Source organism: Adiantum capillus-veneris, chromosome 9 (assembly GCF_014529385.1).
Source record: "Adiantum capillus-veneris isolate H3 chromosome 9, ASM1452938v2, whole genome shotgun sequence".
NCBI classification, from domain to species: Eukaryota; Viridiplantae; Streptophyta; class Polypodiopsida; order Polypodiales; family Pteridaceae; genus Adiantum; species Adiantum capillus-veneris.
The window spans coordinates 111872388-111891726 of NC_140939.1; the positions used below are offsets into that span (position 1 = coordinate 111872388).

The window sequence follows — 19339 nt, forward strand, 5'->3', positions numbered from 1 at the left end:
CACATAGTGTGAAGGCATCACTGAACGAAAGGTCAGTAAAGGCACTTAAAGTTGATTCTGCTACAATTCAGGGGCAGGAATGTCGATATGAAAAAGGCAGCTACAACATACTGATAAAACATACGAATGCCCTGCCCCAACTGGCCATCGAAGCCTCAAAAATACCAAAAAAGACCTTGACAACAGGGCCAACGACGAGATCGGTATAGAGAATAGAGAGAAATCCTATTTGAGACCAAAATCAAGGAAAATCAGCCAGAGCCAGGTGGATGGCTCACCACAGCCAGCCATTGTCACAAGTGGCCAGAGAAAGGATCACAAAAGCAGGAACACCTTGTACTTACATGACACAAAAGAATACTTTTCATTGACCACCATATGAGCAGGAGGCACTGATCAACAACCCGCAGGCAACAGAACAAGAGGCAATCTTCAGGATCATCAAAAAAGCAGAATGCAAGGGAGCAACTGGAGGTGGCGACCAGTAGCAGACAACTAGCCACCACACATCACAAAGGAGCCAGCAAGGAAGCCTCCCGACAAAGGCAAAAAGAAGTAACCAGTCACCAGTACTGAAGCAGAGGGGGTACGTTGTGCTTCGCACAGAGGAAGATTCTTGTGTCGATGAATGGCAAGGATGATCGATAGGACTCAGAATGGCATGTATCTGATTCTGACTCTGCTGCTGGCCGAGACTGGGGAGAGTGGAAGCCTATACAAAGAGCAACATCGGGAAATGAAGCTTCCTCAAATGGGCTTGGGGATGTCGTCAGAGCTGGTTTCAAAGAGCCAACAACAATCCAAGCTCAGAGGCAATCACCAGCAAGCCCTACTCACGCTCTATAAGAGGTACTTAACTAGAGGTGATTCAGAAGAAACGAGCAGAGAGAACGGCTGCTTCCAAAGTGTGGGAAAGGAAGGCCAGGGGGCAATAGACAGGTATGAAATTACTATCTACTAAAACAATATGGCGCTGGGGTTTGTGGCGCCACGTGTCAAGCACTGCGACCTGAAGGCATGCTACAAGGAACGAGTGCCGCCAGCTATGCCAGGCTTTAACACGGAGGCTTCAAGTACATTCAAGTACTGACGGCCGCCTTGTACCAGTAGGACCCGCCTTGCACCAGAAGTATAAACGAGAGAGAGCGAGTCCTCAGGCTGCACCTTGGACGTGAAGTGGCGGCTCTGCCAGGCTTCAACACGGAGGCCGCCTTGCAGTAGTAGGACCCCGCCTTGCAGTAGAAGTACAAACGGGAGAGAGATGAGAGTGCGCACATGAGCCCCGATCAATGCCAATTCGGCTCAAAAAGTAGATGTGACCCACCATTATTTTGTCATGGTGCAAATTGAATTCCGATCCCATCGAGCGATTACTTCAGCCCCCTAAGGATTCGATCGTTGGGAACGGTCACGTTCAACGTGGCGGGAGCGAAGCCTAGTGGTTGCGAATGCCCTACAGCAAGCCTGCAAGTGCTTCAGAAAAAGCTGTTGCTTGCATCAGAAGCTTCTACTGAATGAACGTTCTCATGTGCGCAATGTGCCGCTCGCTTGGAGACGTTCACTGATTGCAAACGAACGCATCGTAATCCCTCATGTGCGCACTGTAAGAGAGAGTCTTTAGACTGCTCCACCTGAAGTACAAACGAGAGAGAGAGAGAGAGAGAGAGAGAGAGAGAGAGAGAGAGAAAGAGAGAGAGAGAAGAAGAAGAAGAAGGCGGTATTCTCCTGCAAGCTGGTATTCTCCTTCGCTCTCTCTCTCTCTCTCTCTCTCTCTCTCTCTCTCTCTCTCCCCCTGAGCCTCAGGGGGTATTCTATGCTACACAGTCGTTAACTAGGCTTGGAAGGAGATGTTGGCGAGGGACCACACGTCCTTCATGTGTGCAGGCGGCTGATTGTGTAGCAGTACGAGACTGCCCCAGCGCCATGAACAGAGAACTGCAGCATGCAAATGCCGCAAACTCAACGCTGTAAACTCCAGCAGCTACTGTGATGTTGGACGAGGAGGCAGCTACTATGATAGTATGGTCCTGCATGGAAGCAACCAATGAGTGAAGGCGGCTATACAGCTTTAGACTTTAGAAAGCGCAATGCTTCCTGAAGCATTGATCGTTGACAAGCTTTACTTCTGCTGCGCAGACAAATCAGCATTGTTGTGTCAAGTGCTTTAGGAAGCATTGCGGGACGAGGGCACAATGATGTAGAGACGAGACCTAGAGGCTAGACGTGATGTGGGAATGCAATGCAATGCAAAGCTACCTTCATGACTAGGGCGCAAGGTGCAGAGAGGCAGAAAGAATAAGAAGGGTGGCAGGACGGGCGTAAGCAAGACTCTCTCTCCTCTCTCTCTCTCTCTCTCTCTCTCTCCCTGAGCGGCTTCTGCAAGGTCAATGCCCTGAGCGTCTCTGTGGTGATGAATGTGAAGCGAAGAAATAAGGCCGGAATCAGACGGTGATGGAGGAAGTCTGAACCATTTCTGTGTGCTTCCAGGGGGAAGGGAAGTAATGCCTGAGCTTCCTCCGCTCTCACGTTCACATAGCAAGGAGGCAAAGAAAAGCTTTGCAGCTGTCGTGCAGAATTTTCATTGGTTGTAGGAGCTCCCTGTTAGGCGGAAGGGATTCTTGGCCGTGGGGGAGGGTCCGAAAGTACCAAAGGGGCGGCGGAAGAGAAAATGCAATTCTGCTCCATGACGTGGACAAATTCTTGTTGATTTCCTCCGTCCTTTGTGAACATATGCATCCACATGCAAATGACTTATTGGTTGCTTCCAATTATCATGCACTTTCGTCGGGTCATCTCAACCCGGCCTACGCGTCTTGAAGTGGTGAGGGGTTAAGCGACTCTGTGGTGATGGATGGCTATTAACAATAAGCGAAGAAATAAGCTTATCTTGAAGTGGTGAGGGGTTTAGCCTGGGTTGTTACACATAAAACCCCATCCAAAATAACCTAGGTGCATATCCATAGTAACATCTACTAACACAATATGCAGGGTCCTTCAATAACTGCAAGAATGTCTCTGTGGTGATGGATGTGAAGCGAAACGTGGCGAGCTTGAACCCGCAACAAAAACTCTCTCTCTCTCTCTCTCTCTCTCTCTCTCTCTCATTCTCTCTCTCTCCATCTAATTAAACATTGTATGAATGTAACTTAAAAATTTATATATATTTTTTAGGCAGCAAGTGTGCAAGCCAAGGAGATTGGAGTCGTGCTGTGGTGAGGCAGTTCAACCAGGTAGCACAGCCAAGCAAAACGTGTTGGCTAATTTTTATTTCAATTTAATTATTTGATTTGTTGATTATATTGAGAGAGAGAGGAAAGAAATGAAATGAATGGAAATTTTATACTGACGTCTTTAAAAGGCCAAAATGACCTATGAGACCAGAGAGAGAGAGAGAGAGAGGAGGAGAGAGAGAGAGAGTGAGTGACCGGAGACCATAAAAATACAAGATAGAGAGAAAGAAATAAAATCAAATGAAATGCTAAGTCGATGTTTTCAAAAGGCCAAAATGATCTATGAGACCAATTTGTTACAAAATTGTGAATGTTTTGACTAAAGTTAGGTAAATTAGGTCCAAAGGCCAAAAATAACCTATGAGACCACACTGTTACAAAAAATGTGAAGATAGAGGAGAGAACGAAGTCGAATGAAATGAGGTGTTATATTAAAGCCTTCAAAAGTCCAAAATCAATTATGAGTCCAAGCTGTTACAAAACTATGAATCTGATACCATGTCTGGGTGCTAAAAGACTAGAAAATACTACTACTACTACTACTACTACTACTACTACTAGAATCCATCCTTATTTGCACTCTAGATATCGAGCAAGTATGGCTCAGAAATGTTACATTAACTTCTTTAAAGGCCAAAATGACCTATGAGACCAAAGAGAGAGAGAGAGAGAGAGAGAGAGAGAGAGAGAGAGAGAGATGGAGAGGGAGAGAGTTGATAATTGATCGGAGACCATAAAAATACAAGATAGAGAGAAAGAAATGAAATGATATTAACGTCTTCAAAAGGCCAAAAATAACCTATGAGACCATACTGTTACAAAAAATGTGAAGATAGAGAGAGAACGAAGTCAAATGAAATGAGATGTTATACTAATGTCTTCAAAAGGCCAAAATCAACTATGAGTCCAAACTGTTATAAAACTATGAGTCTGATACCATGTCTGGGTGATAAAAGACTAGAAAATACTACTACTACTACTACTAGAATCCATCCTTATTTGCACTCTAGATATCGAGCGAGTATGGCTCAGAAATGTTACATTAACGTCTTTAAAAGGCCAAAATGACCTATGAGACCAAAGAGAGAGAGAGAGAGAGAGAGAGAGAGAGAGAGAGAGAGAGAGAGATGACAAGTGATAGGAGACCATAAAAATACAAGATAGAGAGAAAGAAATGAAATGATATTAACGTCTTCAAAAGACTAAAAGTCCTATGAGACCAAACTGTTACATAATTTTGAAGATAGAGAGAAAGAAATGAAATGCTAAGTAGCTGTTTTGAAAAGGCCAAAATTATCTATGAGACCAATTTGTTACAAAATTTGTTTTGACCTAAAGTTAGGTAAATTATGTCAAAAGGCCAAAATAACCTATGATACCAAACTGTGACAAAAAATGTGAAGAGAGAGAGAGAGAGAGAGAGAGAGAGAACGAAGTCGAATGAAATGAGATGTTATATTAACTCTTCAAAAAGCCAAAATCAACTAGAAAATACTACTACTACTACTACTAGAATCCATCCTCATTTTCACTCTAGATATCGAGAGAGTATGGCTCAAATTCTCTGTTGTACTCTCTGTTATGTAGCCCCATATATATCTACATAGCCGTCTGGATCTCCATAGCTTGATCGGGAGAGAGGGACAAAATGACCAATGTCTTCAAAAGGCCAAAATGACCAGAGGGTTAAGAGGGTTACAATGTGTTGAATCTGATACAAAGTCAGAATAACAAAATGAAATGACAAAATGATAAGATAAAAGTACTATGGGATCCTAAACTGGTAGATGTGAACTAAGCAGAGAGAGAGAGAGAGAGAGAGAGAGAGAGAGGCAAAAAACACACACACAAACACACATAGAGAGACAAAGAGTTGAAAATGAACTGAGTTTGAAGGGTATTTACACACAAACACGCGTGCTTGCAACACAACCACACACAAACAGAGAGAGAGAGAGAGAGAGAGAGAGAGAGAGAGAGAGAGAAGAAGAAGAAAAAAGACCAAAGTGAATAGAAATTATAGGTGAGTGAGATAAAGAGAGAGACAACAATGAAATGAGTAATGGTAATGTGCTCAAAGAGAAGAAAAGGCCAAAGTGAATAAAATTATAGGTGAGTGAGATAAAGAGAGAGACAACAATGAAACGAGTAATGGTAATGTGCTCAAAAGGGTACATCTATGTGCCCCAAGACTAGATTAAAGATAAGAGAGAGAGAGAGGGAGGGAGAGACATAGGGAGAGTTAAATGTGAGTAACAATTCCATCCAAAGATGTAGATTTTAATGTCATAGAGAGGGTTTCCAAAGATCTCGGGCTTGATGTAAATGCCTTGAGAAATTCCAATAGATCTTATAGATTCTTGCGTAGTCTTGAAAATCAAGGCATGATACTCAAAAGGCAATCCCAAGAGAGCCTTCATACTGAACCAAGAAGATGGTATCTTTTTCTTCACCCTAATAAGGAAGAGGTTTTTAGGGTCCTATCTATGGAAGTATTGAAAGATCTATCTAATGATAGATCCTCCAAATCTAGCTATGCTATTCCAGTGATAATTAACATAACTAGTTTGTCACTCTCATATGAATAGTTTCAAAAGATTCCAAGGATATTATAAGTGCCCTGATGTATGAAATTCAAGTGGGAATTTGGATAATCAACATCTTATTCTTAGCAATAAGATAAAACACCTGATTGTTATATACATAATGCCGAGTTTCATAATTGTGGAAGGAGATGATGTCCTAAAGAGGGAAGGACTGATCTGTTTTCCATATGATGCGAACTGAGGGATTCTCTCCTGATGCAATTACAAGATCACTTGAAACCATTATAGATTTCAAAAAGGGTTGGATAGAGAGAATAGCACGTGTGAACCTTATAAATTTTAGATATAGAGTGGAAGAGAGAGAGAGAGAGAGAGAGAGAGAAAGAGAGAGAGAAAGAGAGAGAGAGGGATATGGTGAGGGAGAGAGAGGGATGGGAAACAAACCTAGAAATAGACTTATTTAAAGAGACATATTGTAAAGTCAAGTTTTGTGGATGAAGTCCTAGAGCAACTACACTTACAATGTCTCTCTTTTTTTTCTTAGGAACTTTATGGCACCTAGGGTATCTGCTGAGTGTTCTGGTCATGGATTGGAAGCGATGGAGATAGTAATGGATCATATAATGATTCACTACTCTCCGAAAAAACAAAGATGACTTCTTTCAAAGCATTATTCGAGGTTTCTTTTCGGGTGTTACTATAGAAGAAGCTTGGAGAACCTACGACCGCACTTCCATGACTCGAGATGGGACACCCTTTCACCAGGTGTTTGTCAGAATCCAAAATGATCCCAGTCAATGATTTCGCAACCTACGCCTTTTGCAGAGTGTGTGTGTGTGTGTGTGTGTGTGTGTGTGCAAAAGGGGTTAAATGTACTAGGAGTAGTTTAAAGGGGCCAAAGACAGAAAGTGTCGATCGTGTGAGTGTCGATCGTGTGTGTGTCATGGAGAAATGTATAAAGATGCACACACACACAAACACATATAGAGTGAGGTGGTAAGAGCGAGCGAGGCCCGCCGGTAAGCGGGGCGCGCGAGCTAATTTGAAGAAAGGGGAGATGAGATGGAAGGGTGGTGTTGGGATTAGCAAGGGCAATAATCCCACATGCTGTAAATATCAGGATTGGCCATATAAAAAGGCTCCCACTACTTTTGTAAGGGGGTTACACACAACGCACGAGTATATTGACGCCACGTGATTCTCAATACGCACATTGTAAGAGGCATTGTATGCGCTAGCATGTCACTAGCATTTGCCTAAGAGTAATCCTAGCTTGTGCCTTGTAATTCCTTCTGATCTCAAGTCTTTGGGACTGATGACTCTTGTACAACTCATTATCTAATGGGATTCTCCAGCTACACCAGTATGTCTCTTCAATGTATCCAATACTTGTCCATTGTTTACTGATACTGATAGTTACTGTCTATTGCTAGTATTCTCCACTGGTACTGCTGGGACCAATACAAGTGTTGTCTATGCTACTACTCTCTATTGGTACTAATGTGATCAGTACCAGTGATGTCTACAAATTGTTTGCCATTAGTTTAATTCTAACTCTCTGGAATTAGCCCAAGCTATTCCACCCTACATGGCCTTGCTTGGTGACCCTTGTCCTCAATCTATTTTCCCCTTGTTGAAAAGTTTTCATCATCAAGACCAAGTGTAGTCACATCATGAGTTGTAAAAGTCATGTTCCAATTCAAAATATGAACAAAATTCTTAACCTTCACGATTGAGAGGAAAATCATGTAAGCTACTTTGTTAACAACCATGTGATATTTTCAAAAGCAATTTCTTAACATGAAACCAAGACTGATCATGAGTTTAGATCATGACTAAGGTAAAAATAGAACTATTGAGCCCTTGTTCTAAAACAAAACATGAATTTAGCTAACTTGTGCTAAATTTATAGCTCATAAAAAAGATACTAGCCCTTGCTAGGCTGCCTAAAACTTTGCTGACTTAGCAGCCTTTGCTAACTATGTCATTGAAGTTGGTAAATGGTTCAAGCTTGTAACTTGTATAGAACCATAAACTTCATAGGGGTTCTTTACCCAAGGACCTTTGTCCACATTCATTCAAGAGTATATCCATTTGGAGTGAGCTCAGATAATATATGATAACCTCATATCAAAGAGAAACATCCTAGTTGAAAATTGCTTCTTAAACAATCTTAATCATGTAACATTGCTTAATTAGCACGCTTTCACATGCAAGCAAGTGCCAATAAAATTCCAATGAAGAGGGAAGCACAAAAATCTAGTGAGCTACAAATTATCCTATGTGGAATGTGCCTTGCTTAAAATTAGTGAAATCATCCACAATTTGGTTTAAATGTACAACCTAGAAATTTGCACTTTGTGTAAGGCTCTTTGCTTGTCCTGTTTAGGCTCGTTTCTTGTCATGTCTAGAGCACTTTGCTTGTCCTTTGCTAAGTAGAATACTAACTTAAGTACCAACCTTGTGTCCATATGCGAGAGAGAGTACAACTGACTATATCCTTAGCACATGCTCTTTATGAAAAGCATCTCAAAGCGAGAGCCTTTTCTCACCAAAATCATGAGATCATAGACATAATCAAATTAGAAAAAACTGTTCTAAGCTTAAATAGGTGCCTTGCATAAAACATAGAGTAGGAGGAATTGTTTATTATAAATCGTTGCCTTAACCATGGGAAGCATTGAAAAATTTGGCGAAATAAATGTCATGTAATTATAACCATATTGTCGGGCGATATCTCAAAACTAGTTTATTAAAATGTGCAATGGTTCATAACCATGCATGCCATATTGCATCCATATTGCAAGATAAATTCCAAAATCAAATATCAATCCTCAAAAAACCATAAGTATTCTTAGAGGGCAACATAAATATTAAAAAATCACACATCCATAATTGAAAGTTCAGGATTATTGTATACAAGGCAAAATTAATGCCATTGGAAGTAATGCTTGTATAGAAGATGCTTTATCGTGCATGTATAAAAGCTGGAAACCTTGTGTCCACATATGTAGGTGCACTATTGTGCATAGGCATGTATTTCATACACCATGTGTGCAATGAACAATGTGATGCATTCATGTGTAGCATTACAACACCCTCGTGCAATTGCAGTAGCTTATAAAAATAAGTTTTACTTACGTGAAAAACAAACATTTTGCTTTTGTAGCACCGGTAGTTAACAGTCACAGCTCATGTTCTCTCTCTCACTTCTTCTCTCGGTGCTACTACTAGAGGTTGCCATAGTTTTTCTTCAATGAGCTCACATCTCAAGGTCATAAGGTGACCTTTAATTGGCCAAAGTATATTCCCACCAAGTCCCTCAACCAAGGAAGTTTGAAGGTGTTTGATTAGAAGCACATCAAGAGCCTCAACAAGGGCATCTAGGTCATTGAGTAGGGGACCTTCCCGGCCTCAACAAGGGCCATGAATATGACAAGGGCCACTCCAATCATCACCACGATATTAAGACAAGGCAAAGTGCTAGGAATAAGGCTTTCTAGGGCAAGAGCAAGAGCAAGGCAAGGTCTAAGACCACGGCTATTCGGGCCGCCAAGCAAGCTCACCAGTTATTGAGGCAACATGACAAGGCCACAAAATTTGGTTTCCACGAGGAACCACTCCAAGGAAAAATTGGTTTGAAGGCAATAGTTTTCAACCAAGGGCCTTGATAAGGGGCCCTTAAGCAAAGTTAAGAAGGATATAACCTTTTGTCAAGAACCTACTTGCATGGACAAATGGCAAGGGATGGGAGGTTGATTCTTGAAGGAAGATTTAATTTTCAACACGCATTAGGCCACAAGAGGTGGTCAATTTGATTCTAGGTACAAAGACTACAGGTGTGAGGCGCACTTTAGCGGGTGAAAACGACAAGCTTTCCATGGTCTCCAAGGGTCAAATTTAATTTTGCAACAAGTTTTAGAGAGATTACATCAAGGACTATAGCTTTCCAAACAGTTATGAGATACTTTCTGTCTCACAAAAAATTGCTTCACCAAAAATGGCCATAAAAATAGTTGATACCATTCACTTCATCCTCATTTGGAGTACACGTTGGGTAGATTGACTACCTTTATCGCCATGTTGTACCTACAGTCAAAACACAACAAATCCACACAGCACCACAAAAGTAGTGTCAAAGAACTCAAACCAATCCCACTTCACCAATCTTTTGTTAAAAATTTTCTCACATCCACAAGTGGTCTTGCATAAATCTACATCTCATATGCATGTTGTAGGAAGGATTGCACTCAAGGAAGATTTTGTATGCACCAAAAGCCTATTTTTTAAACATTTTCTTAGACTAAGATTTTGAGGACAAAAAATCTTGAAAAGGGGGATAAAATCCAAGGGCATTGCATGAAAATACTCTCAAAAGACTACTATGCTACAACAATTATAAGAACTAAAAGCTAACATGAAAGTGTGTAAGCAGATGCACTGACAAATCAACACAAACATCTTTAGAAATCAATCAAGCTTTCATGCCAAATGTTGAAAATGCAGAGGTTGCTCTAAGAGCCGCTTGGGGTTGAAGGCCTAAAGATGCCCACCTTGCAGCGCAGTTAACCGCGAGTTTTCAGTCTGCCCGCCTGTCTCTCTATGCCAAAAGAGGGGCCCACAATTGAACCCGCGACCTGTGCTCAAAGTGACCCAAAATAGGGGCTAACATCTTGGCCCACATGTCCATGTTGTAGGAAGCTCTCGAAGAAGGTCCTTAAACTTAGCCTCCCGATCAGTTCCCACAAGAACACTCATCTAAACTTAGGCGGTGGGTTAAGTGGGCTAATGACGCCCTAATTAAGAGCTTGAGGGCTCTATTGAGAGCTCCAGCAAAGGGGACAATGCTAATGTAAAGTAATGATGAAAAACATAATTCAAAATGCTAATGCTAAGCTTATTTCGTTTGAAGCGCAAAATGGAAGCGTGCAGGCTTGGAGATGGAGAAGAAGGAGAAGAGAACACATATGTGGTGGAGTCCTATCACAATAATGACTAGGGTTTCTTGAGTCCTTGTTAGTTTTAGATAGAAAGAATGGTCAATGTAAGTGTTCGGCTACCCAGTACACTAGGACAAGCACATTGGGGTTTTCCACCCCAACATCTTTAGCTTAACAATGTGGGTAGTGGCACATCCTCTATGAGGATACATATCCCATCATTATGGATCCTCTAAAAGACATTGATGTACCCTAATATGCAGTGCAAGGAAATTTAATTAACGATCACAATTAACAAGAGAGGAAGTACTAATGTGATCTAGCATAGGGAAATGATTAGAAGGCACTTATTACTACCAATAGCTGTGATACGAATTGTTGGATCTAGGCCGATTAAGTAGAGTAGCATTCATGCTAACATATAGTGATTAACTTAATTACACAAGATGAGCGAGAGAGTATGTAGACTCAAAATGATGATTTACTAGCTTGAATGAGTGATTACAAGAGGTGATTTTATAGCACAAAAGAGGCATCTCCACTTGTCACATGCATATACTAAAGAGAGAGCTTAGATTTTTGGATCCACCTTTCTAGGGCATTTTTAGGTGAGTCAAATTACTCCATAATGGGTTTACTATGCCTAGAAAACTTCCCCATGGCCACTTTTGGCCATGTTTCATATGCTCCAGGCCACCTAGGATACCATGTAAATAGGAGGTGTTCTCACACTGATGAAATTATGCTAGACCAAAGCCCATAATCCCAACAATCATTTTAATGATTGTACAAAATCTTCTATGCACAAGGTTTAGACACCGTTGATCCACCATCCAGATTGGTAAGCCCATCTAGCTTGCACTCTGTTGTACTACGACCAGGCACTTTTGCAAGTAGTACTTGCGGGTAAGACCTTTGTGTACAAAATAAGAGAAGATATAGGAGCAAAAAATAGCCCTAATCGCCTTATTCAAATATGGTGAAATGTTTTTCAATTGGCAAAGTAAAACCATGTATTTGCTTATGCGCAAAGGGCTTTGCCACTTAATAGAGCCGCATGAGGATGCATCTCCAACAATCAGTTTGGCTGTAATCCAAAGCACTAGGGCTTATAGGACAATCACTTGGTGATGACGTTATCTCCAATATTGCTGGCAAGAAGGATGCTAAAGAAGCTTGAGATCTCCCAAACAAAGAACTTGGCACAGCATCCAAAAGCTCTAAGACCAGCTTACTTATGCAATTTTACAAATTGCATAAAGGAGAGGTAAATGTCTCTTGTAGCTCATCTCAAAAGGTTCAAAGCACTCAAGCAACACCTGAGAGGACTCCAAAAGAATATGCCCGATGACAAGAATTATAATTTTGCTTAACAGTGTAGACAAGCCACCTCATTCGACAACTTGATATCCACTTTGCAAAATCTGGACAAGAAACTGAACGAAGTGGAAGTAGTGCTCCTCAATTTTGATTCAAAGCATTAACCAGAGCCAAAAGAAGCACCAACCAGAGAGAGATAGAGAGTACTTTTTAATAGAGGAGGATTTAAAGGAGACCGTAACATGATAGTTCGTGGACGTGGATGAGGAGAAGGTAGATGATGAGGTCACATTAACTATCATCGGTGTGGCATAGCTGATCATTGTGCACGAGATTGTTGGGATTAGCAGGCAAATATAACAGTTGTATAAGGAGAAGAAAGAGAGGAGGAACACTACAAGAGGTACTTAATAGTAGCGACGCTCGTACTACGACGCACAAATGTGAAAAAACACGGCGTCACTATGAGCGTCGCTAAGTTACAAGTAACTTAGAGACGCTCATAGCGACGCTGTCAGGGCTTAAAAAAATAACTGAGAGCGTCCGAAAACTCAAATCTCGGATCTGAGTTTTCAGCGCACGCTCAAGCAAGCAAGGTAATGCCGCTCTCCCTCTCTCTCTCTTTCTTCTCCACACACACACACCACACACACACAACACACACACACACACGAGGAGAGGAAGGAGAGCCAAGTATGCTTGTTCTCTCTCCTCACTCTCATGTTTCCTTCCCCTCTTTCTCTCTCCCTCTCTCTCTCTCTCTCACACACACACACACACACATTGTGTTTTTGAGAGAGAGAGAGAGAGAGAGAGAGAGAGAGGGCACAAGCATAAACAAAAAACGCACACACACATGCATAAACAAAGAATGCACACACATTGAGAGAGGAAAAGTGAGAGAGAGCATGCATAAACCAAAAACGCACACACACATGCATAAACAAAGAATGCACACACATATTGAAAGAGAGAGAGAGAGAGAAAAGAAGAAGAAGAAGAGAGTCTTAACATTGTAGGAAACTATCCCAAGAGACCTTAAAGATCTAGTCGACAGGAGTTGAACTCAAGACCTGTTATTCATGAGGAAAATGGCATAACCAATCTATCACACTTCCGTGATAAAGAAGTTATACCATTTTTCTCATTTTTTCATTGGCGTGCACACACACCCACACACACACACCCACATGCAGCTCCACCACCTGGTTTTTCGACTACAAGATTTGATTGTGTGCGCTCTCTCTCTCTCTCTCTCTCTCTCTCTCTCTCTCTTTTTCGATTAAAAATTTTGAGTTATTGACTTGCCTCTTCCATCACTCAAGTTGAATAGAAGAAGAACGCGTCATTGCGTCATTGTATTTAATGGTCTTTGCGTCCACTCCAGGTACGTATGCTCTAGGTATGTTCTCACAAGCAGGGACGATGAGCACCTCCTCCTCCTCCTCTCTCTCTCTCTCTCTCTCTCTCTCTCTCTCTATGTATCTACTTGTCCATGTTTTCTACTCCATTCATTCAATATTAAGTTTAAATGTTCGTGTGTTTAATGCAGATACGGATGATGAGGAGTTTCTTTCTTCTTTGTCACCCCAGCAGAGACAGTGGTACATGGAGCGTCATCGCTCTAGCGCACCATCGCACGTTCCTACTCCATCCGTATCTTCCTCTGTTTCGGAGTCCTCAACGCGCTCCGAAGCTTCGGTGTCGACGAGACGATCTTCACACTCGTGTAGGCACCTGCACTCTAGTGGTGGCGGTGGCGGTTGTTGTGGGGGTGCCGCCACCGATGTTTCGACACCGCCTCGTGTTCGACGAAGCTCTTTACCCTCCCCTCCTTTGCCCGTCCCGACACCAGCCACGACATCGCCATCGACACTAGGTTTTGCGCGGCTGACTGCTGTTCCTAGGAGCTACACAGCACTAACTACTCCACGAAGAGTCACTCCAGTGGACACTCCTCGCTTCGGGGCTCAGAATCCAGTGGAGACACCTGACGTCCGTACCCCCATTGACACGCCGCTAGAGACCCCTGTCCGGACACTCAGGTTCACGCGTCAACGGCGAGAGGACTTGCCTTACTCCGTCGACTTCAGCGGTGGCATCATCTTGGATGATGAAGGCAAGAAGGTGATTTCGCGCATGCGCGATCTTTGCTCTCAGGTGTTTAGACACTACATACTAAACACCTGGAGTGAAGTACCGAATGGTTTAAAAGACAGAGTCATCAGTATGCTTCATGACGAGTTTCCCGTTCCAACACAGGAGGACGCTTCAATGAAGACGTGATGAAGGTTCAAATGCGCGAATACTGCAAGCATAAGTGTTCCGAAGTGCAAAAACCAATCAAGCATGGGTGGAACAGACAAGATTGGCTGGCCAAAGAAGATTGGAAGAATGCAAAGAAAGCAGCGTGCGAGTAGACATAGGAAGCTCGCACCACTTGGAGAGCGGCGGGAGGCCATCATTTGAGGCCGATTTTGTAAGTGTTTTTGCATTGCTCTCTATGTTTGATAGTTTAAGGTTTATGGGTTTTTAGATTCTAACATAATGAAATCTTTGAATGTTTTGACAGTGGTCGTTTACAGGACGTGATCCCACACCGTACGAGCGTGAGTACGCAGGCAGGAAGGGCTTAAACGCTTTTATAGACATTCTGAGTTCTCACGGCGGCATGGTTAGTATTAGGGTTTATTCTTTTCTATTTGTTGTATTGTTTTTTAACGTCGCTATATGTTTATACTTACAAAAAGCTGTCTTATTTTTTTTTTTTGCAGAATCCAACAGATACGCCGCTTGGACGCGATGAGACGTCTGATTAGACGACGTCAGTTTAACCATAGCTAGATAGCATTAGTTTCTTTTTGTCATAGCTTATGTATCATGAGACGACTTTCATACGTCTTTTTGAAAATCATGTATATTTTTTAAATAATGACAATGGTTTGTAACTATTACATTTGCAAAGTTTAACAATCAAGTGATTTTGCGTATGTGTACAATTGTCATTGATTTACTTTCATCAATTCACGCTTGTCACTTTGTATTTTTGTTTGTCAAACAATACGTACTATGGATGATGGAGTTAATGGTTATATTGTCTTGTAGGTGACTATTTTGGGTCTATATCTACCTTTGCACTTTTTTTCAAAGGTGAAGAATATGTATGAAACATTCAATGGGTGAATGCCCTGCCACAAAAAAAATTTCCTCTCGGCTGTCGCTATGAACGTCGCTATATAAGCCTCTGCAGCGTTGCTATAGATGGCTCTGCATCCTCTCTATAATTGTCACTATAGGCGTCGTTATATAGCGACGTTCATAGCGACGCATATAGCGACGTCCCCGTATCCACGCTGATAGCGACGCTCTTAGCGACGCCGGGGGTTATAAAAACCTAGTGTATTTGATCGCTAAAAGCGTCACAAGAGCACACAACCTCTTGTAGTGGAAGAAGCAAGTAGCAACCGTTTCTTCTAATTTACCCTTGTTGTATTTGAAGTTCTATTTTTGTGCACTTTTCAAGGCTTGGGCTAGCCATTATTGGGCTAAAGGAGTTTGGGGCACCATGGACGCGTTATGCTACTATGAAAGTAGGCATAAATGACATAGCAGTGCAAAGATTGTATCTTTGAGGGAGGGTGTTGAAGATTATGGTGAGTCTAGTTGAGAGTGAAGGATAAAGAGGAGAGGGCTATAAACCCAAATGTAATGCAAGTGTGTATGGCATGGTATAAAAGGGGCCCATTTCTCAATGAAAATCCACCCAAGTTTTCTTTACATGAGTACATTTCTCCTTGTGAACTTGTGATCACTACACTTGTCTCAAGATCGTGTTTATGAGTCCAAACTAATCTATCTCGGAACCTAATTTGCTTGAGCTACACTTCTTGCATATTCTCTCACTCACGTACACCATGAGTTTGCATGTGCACTACCCTAGCACCTCTTGGTCCATGTTTGTAACAAAGCTCACACTAGAACCATGCCCTTGAAACCGACAAATCTACCCTCAAGTGATGAAAATAAGTAGTGATGGTGGCAGTTGCTTATAGTTGACCATTTGCAAAACTCTGTCACCAAATATTTTTCAATGCATTCATGCTTTTGGAAAGAATCCAATATTTTTTGGGGGGGGTAATTTGACTCTATCAAGCTCTTGATTGCTTTTTTTGTGTAGGATGCAATCTGCATCCATGCGCACTTGTACTGGTACAATCACATCAAATGCTAGTATCCATAATCATCAATATTTACTTCAAATTGAAAAATGATCTCTTTTATCATTTAGGCAGAGTCGAGTTATTTTGTATCAAAGAATGATGAACCATAAGATCAATTAAGCAACAAATACTTTCTTACATGTGTGACAGAAAGGCAATAGGAACAAGTTGACATGAGTTGCTTGCCTCCACCTCCATTGAACCTAGCCTAAGTGAGGGCACATGGTTGTGCAATAGCAGCTTGTTGCAAACGTCAGATTGTTCAAGTATAGAAAGTATTATCTTGTTTTAGAAGGCCTCACTTTAAAAGAGGCACAAGGAATGTACAATGTAGAATTGCCTTTGTGCTTGGCTGCAGAAATAAAAAAATCACTAGAAGCATTGAAATGTCTCGTGTTTTTTCATATGGAACCTCCGTAGAACATACTTGGCAGCTGTAGGAATCACAACACACAGCTTAGGTTGATTATGATTAGGGCTGTACACAATACTTCCTTCTTTGATGAGTATGCGTTATCTTGAAATAAAAAGGGTTTGCTCCTTAATTACCCAACATCCTTGACACCAACATACCACACAGCAGATGCTACCATAGTGGCAACCATGTGGCAGATGACAGTGCTGTGGTTGTGCGGCAGCTTCGACACTCGACCCAACGCAGTGAACCAGACTCCACTTGTGGCAAGCAGCACCTCAGCCAAAAGTTTGCTCCACGTTGGCAATACATCCAAGTATGCAAACACAACTGCAAACACAGAGCAGAGGAACGTGAGACAAACACATATACAAACTTGTACCCATGGGTATTCTCTTGCCGCCGTTATTTTCTTGTTCCCCTCCTGCACTATGGTATCTCCTTGATATGAATATTGCAGACACTCCAAGGCTGCATGCTGGCAGACCTCAAGGCTGAATGTTGGGTGCCGCATGAGGGATAGCCCTGCTGTCATGCTCATTGTATCATCCTCTGTCTTTGCAATTATGTCTGAAACAAATCCTAGGTATTTGGATGATGACACTGGAGACTTGATGCGGCAGTCCTTTGCTACAATATGCAGCACGTATCGAGTCTCATTAAAAATGCCAATCAATCTGGCTGAAACTGTTTGGTAGACGCTGTACATAGTGCGAAATGAGAGTCCTGTGGCCACCACCGTTGCCAGACACAACATACCATGCCCCACCACGCCTCTAGGTGCCATCCTCTGTGCCTTGAGCGAACCATAAAGCCAGCCGCTCCCAATCAGAGCCAGCTCCACGAAGTTGAGAAGTAGGGCAAGTATAACAGACATACTTCTTGTGTGCCTGGCAGCTTCACATGGAAGAAATGCATCATTGGCAAGGCTGATAAGATTACCCGCCTGTGATGTATAGATAAGACGTAATTTGTTGAAACCCAAAAGGGACAACAGGAAATCATCACCTGCGAGTGCTTCGGCTCCAAGCTTGGACATGACCATCCGTGGTGTGAAAAGCCAGACAGCCAAGCCTCTTCCTGAAGCTGCACCCATGAGGCCCACAGCCACACATACCATTGTGTGAACAATGCAGTAGAGAAGGGTCGAACTCTTCACCGCAAGCGTCCGGCTAGCTGCAAAGCTGCTCGTAGCCTTCTCAATAGACACATAAGGCAAGGTGGCACCCACAATTTGATAAGAGGTGACGTGCCTTGCTATTCCTTCTGTCTGTTGGACTTCTACTGGTACTTCACTCATGATTGCACCGCGGGTCGGTCGCTTGACGTCCAAGGCATCCTCACATAGCAGCTGGGCTATGACATTGATGAGATTGGGGTTGTCATTCGGCTGACCCTGCACACTGGTGGCATAGTAATACTGGACGGTGGCCTGGAACTTATCCTCATCTGTGAAAGAAGTGTAGGTGCCACCCAGAGTGTCGGCAAACCGGGTAGTGCACAAGTCAGAATGTCTAGGGGATTGGGTCCAGTAAGCGCCAGGGGTGATGTGCGGTGTTGATACGTGGCGTCCAACCACAAGAACCACCCATTTCTGGCGGCCCACAACCTCAGCAAGTATGGCCACTTGAAGGCATGCCTGCCAGAGCTGATGGGGATTGGACCAGCATATCAACACCACATCCAAGCGAACTCCGCTCCCATTGTAGCCCGGGGACATGAGGTACCATTCCCCGCAACGGAGCGCAGACATTGCTGCCTTGGCTCTCCAAAACGCAGAGAGGGAAGCAAAAATAGAGGTGAAGGAATTGCTGGATTGGAGTCTGGAGCTGGCTCTGACGCCAATCCCGACAGCGCCCCAGAATGCTACAATTTGGGACGACCAAGCAGCAGTAGCAGAAACGGCCACATTCTGAGCCAGTGCTCTAGGGATCCATCCACCTGCTACAGCGGCTGCAAGCAAGCAACTAACCCTTGAGGATCTGTAGTAAACCCCGCTCATGTGTAGGAATACTAGCTGCTGCTTTTGCTCTTCTGCTTTTACTCATTTAGGCAAGGAAAGTTTCTCCTTATAGCTGTTGGCGAAGGGTCAGATACCCCGATGAGGAAGCCATGGCCGGGAGTCAAGAGGACGCGTTCCACGATCATACGTCAGAAAATTTGAGAGGACCTTTCAGCACACGAAGGTTTTGGCGTTCACAACAAGATCAGAATCCCTAGACCAAGAGCAAGGAAGTACTTAGGAAACTTCGTTCCCCATAAAGGGTCATATGAGATATGAGATGTTGGGTGTTCGACCAATCAAAGGGCCCTTTTGCTCGAAGTCACGCGCCTCATATTGAAGCCGCAGTCGGACAACCTGAAGCAGCTCCAAAACTGACAGAATCGGTACACGTCTTCCCCGACTCCCCACCAACGAACGCAACTGCGGCTATCATATTCAGAGCACACTACGGGAGGTCCTTCAATGGAGCGACACTCGTAGTGCGACGTTCAAATGGAAAAAAGCCCGGCATCGTTATAGGCATTACTATGTAATAAAGACTATAGAGATGCTCATAGAGACGCTATAGAGACGCTCATAACGACGTTCATAGAAACGCTTATAGAGACGCTCATAGAGACGTCGACTCTGTAAAAATAATTTGAGGGCACCCGAAACTCAGAT

At 42.8% G+C, this 19339-nt stretch overlaps 1 protein-coding gene across 1 annotated transcript; it reads right to left on the reverse strand.

Annotated features, from left to right (window-relative positions):
* Positions 1 to 16523: 16523 nt before the first annotated feature.
* On the reverse strand, positions 16524 to 19027 carry LOC147450993 (uncharacterized). Its single transcript, XM_086520846.1, has one exon. The coding sequence runs from the start codon at positions 18671 to 18673 to the stop codon at positions 16802 to 16804; it is 1872 nt and encodes a 623-aa protein (XP_086376972.1). The 5' UTR covers positions 18674 to 19027; the 3' UTR covers positions 16524 to 16801.
* Between the last annotated feature and the right edge of the window lie 312 nt (positions 19028 to 19339).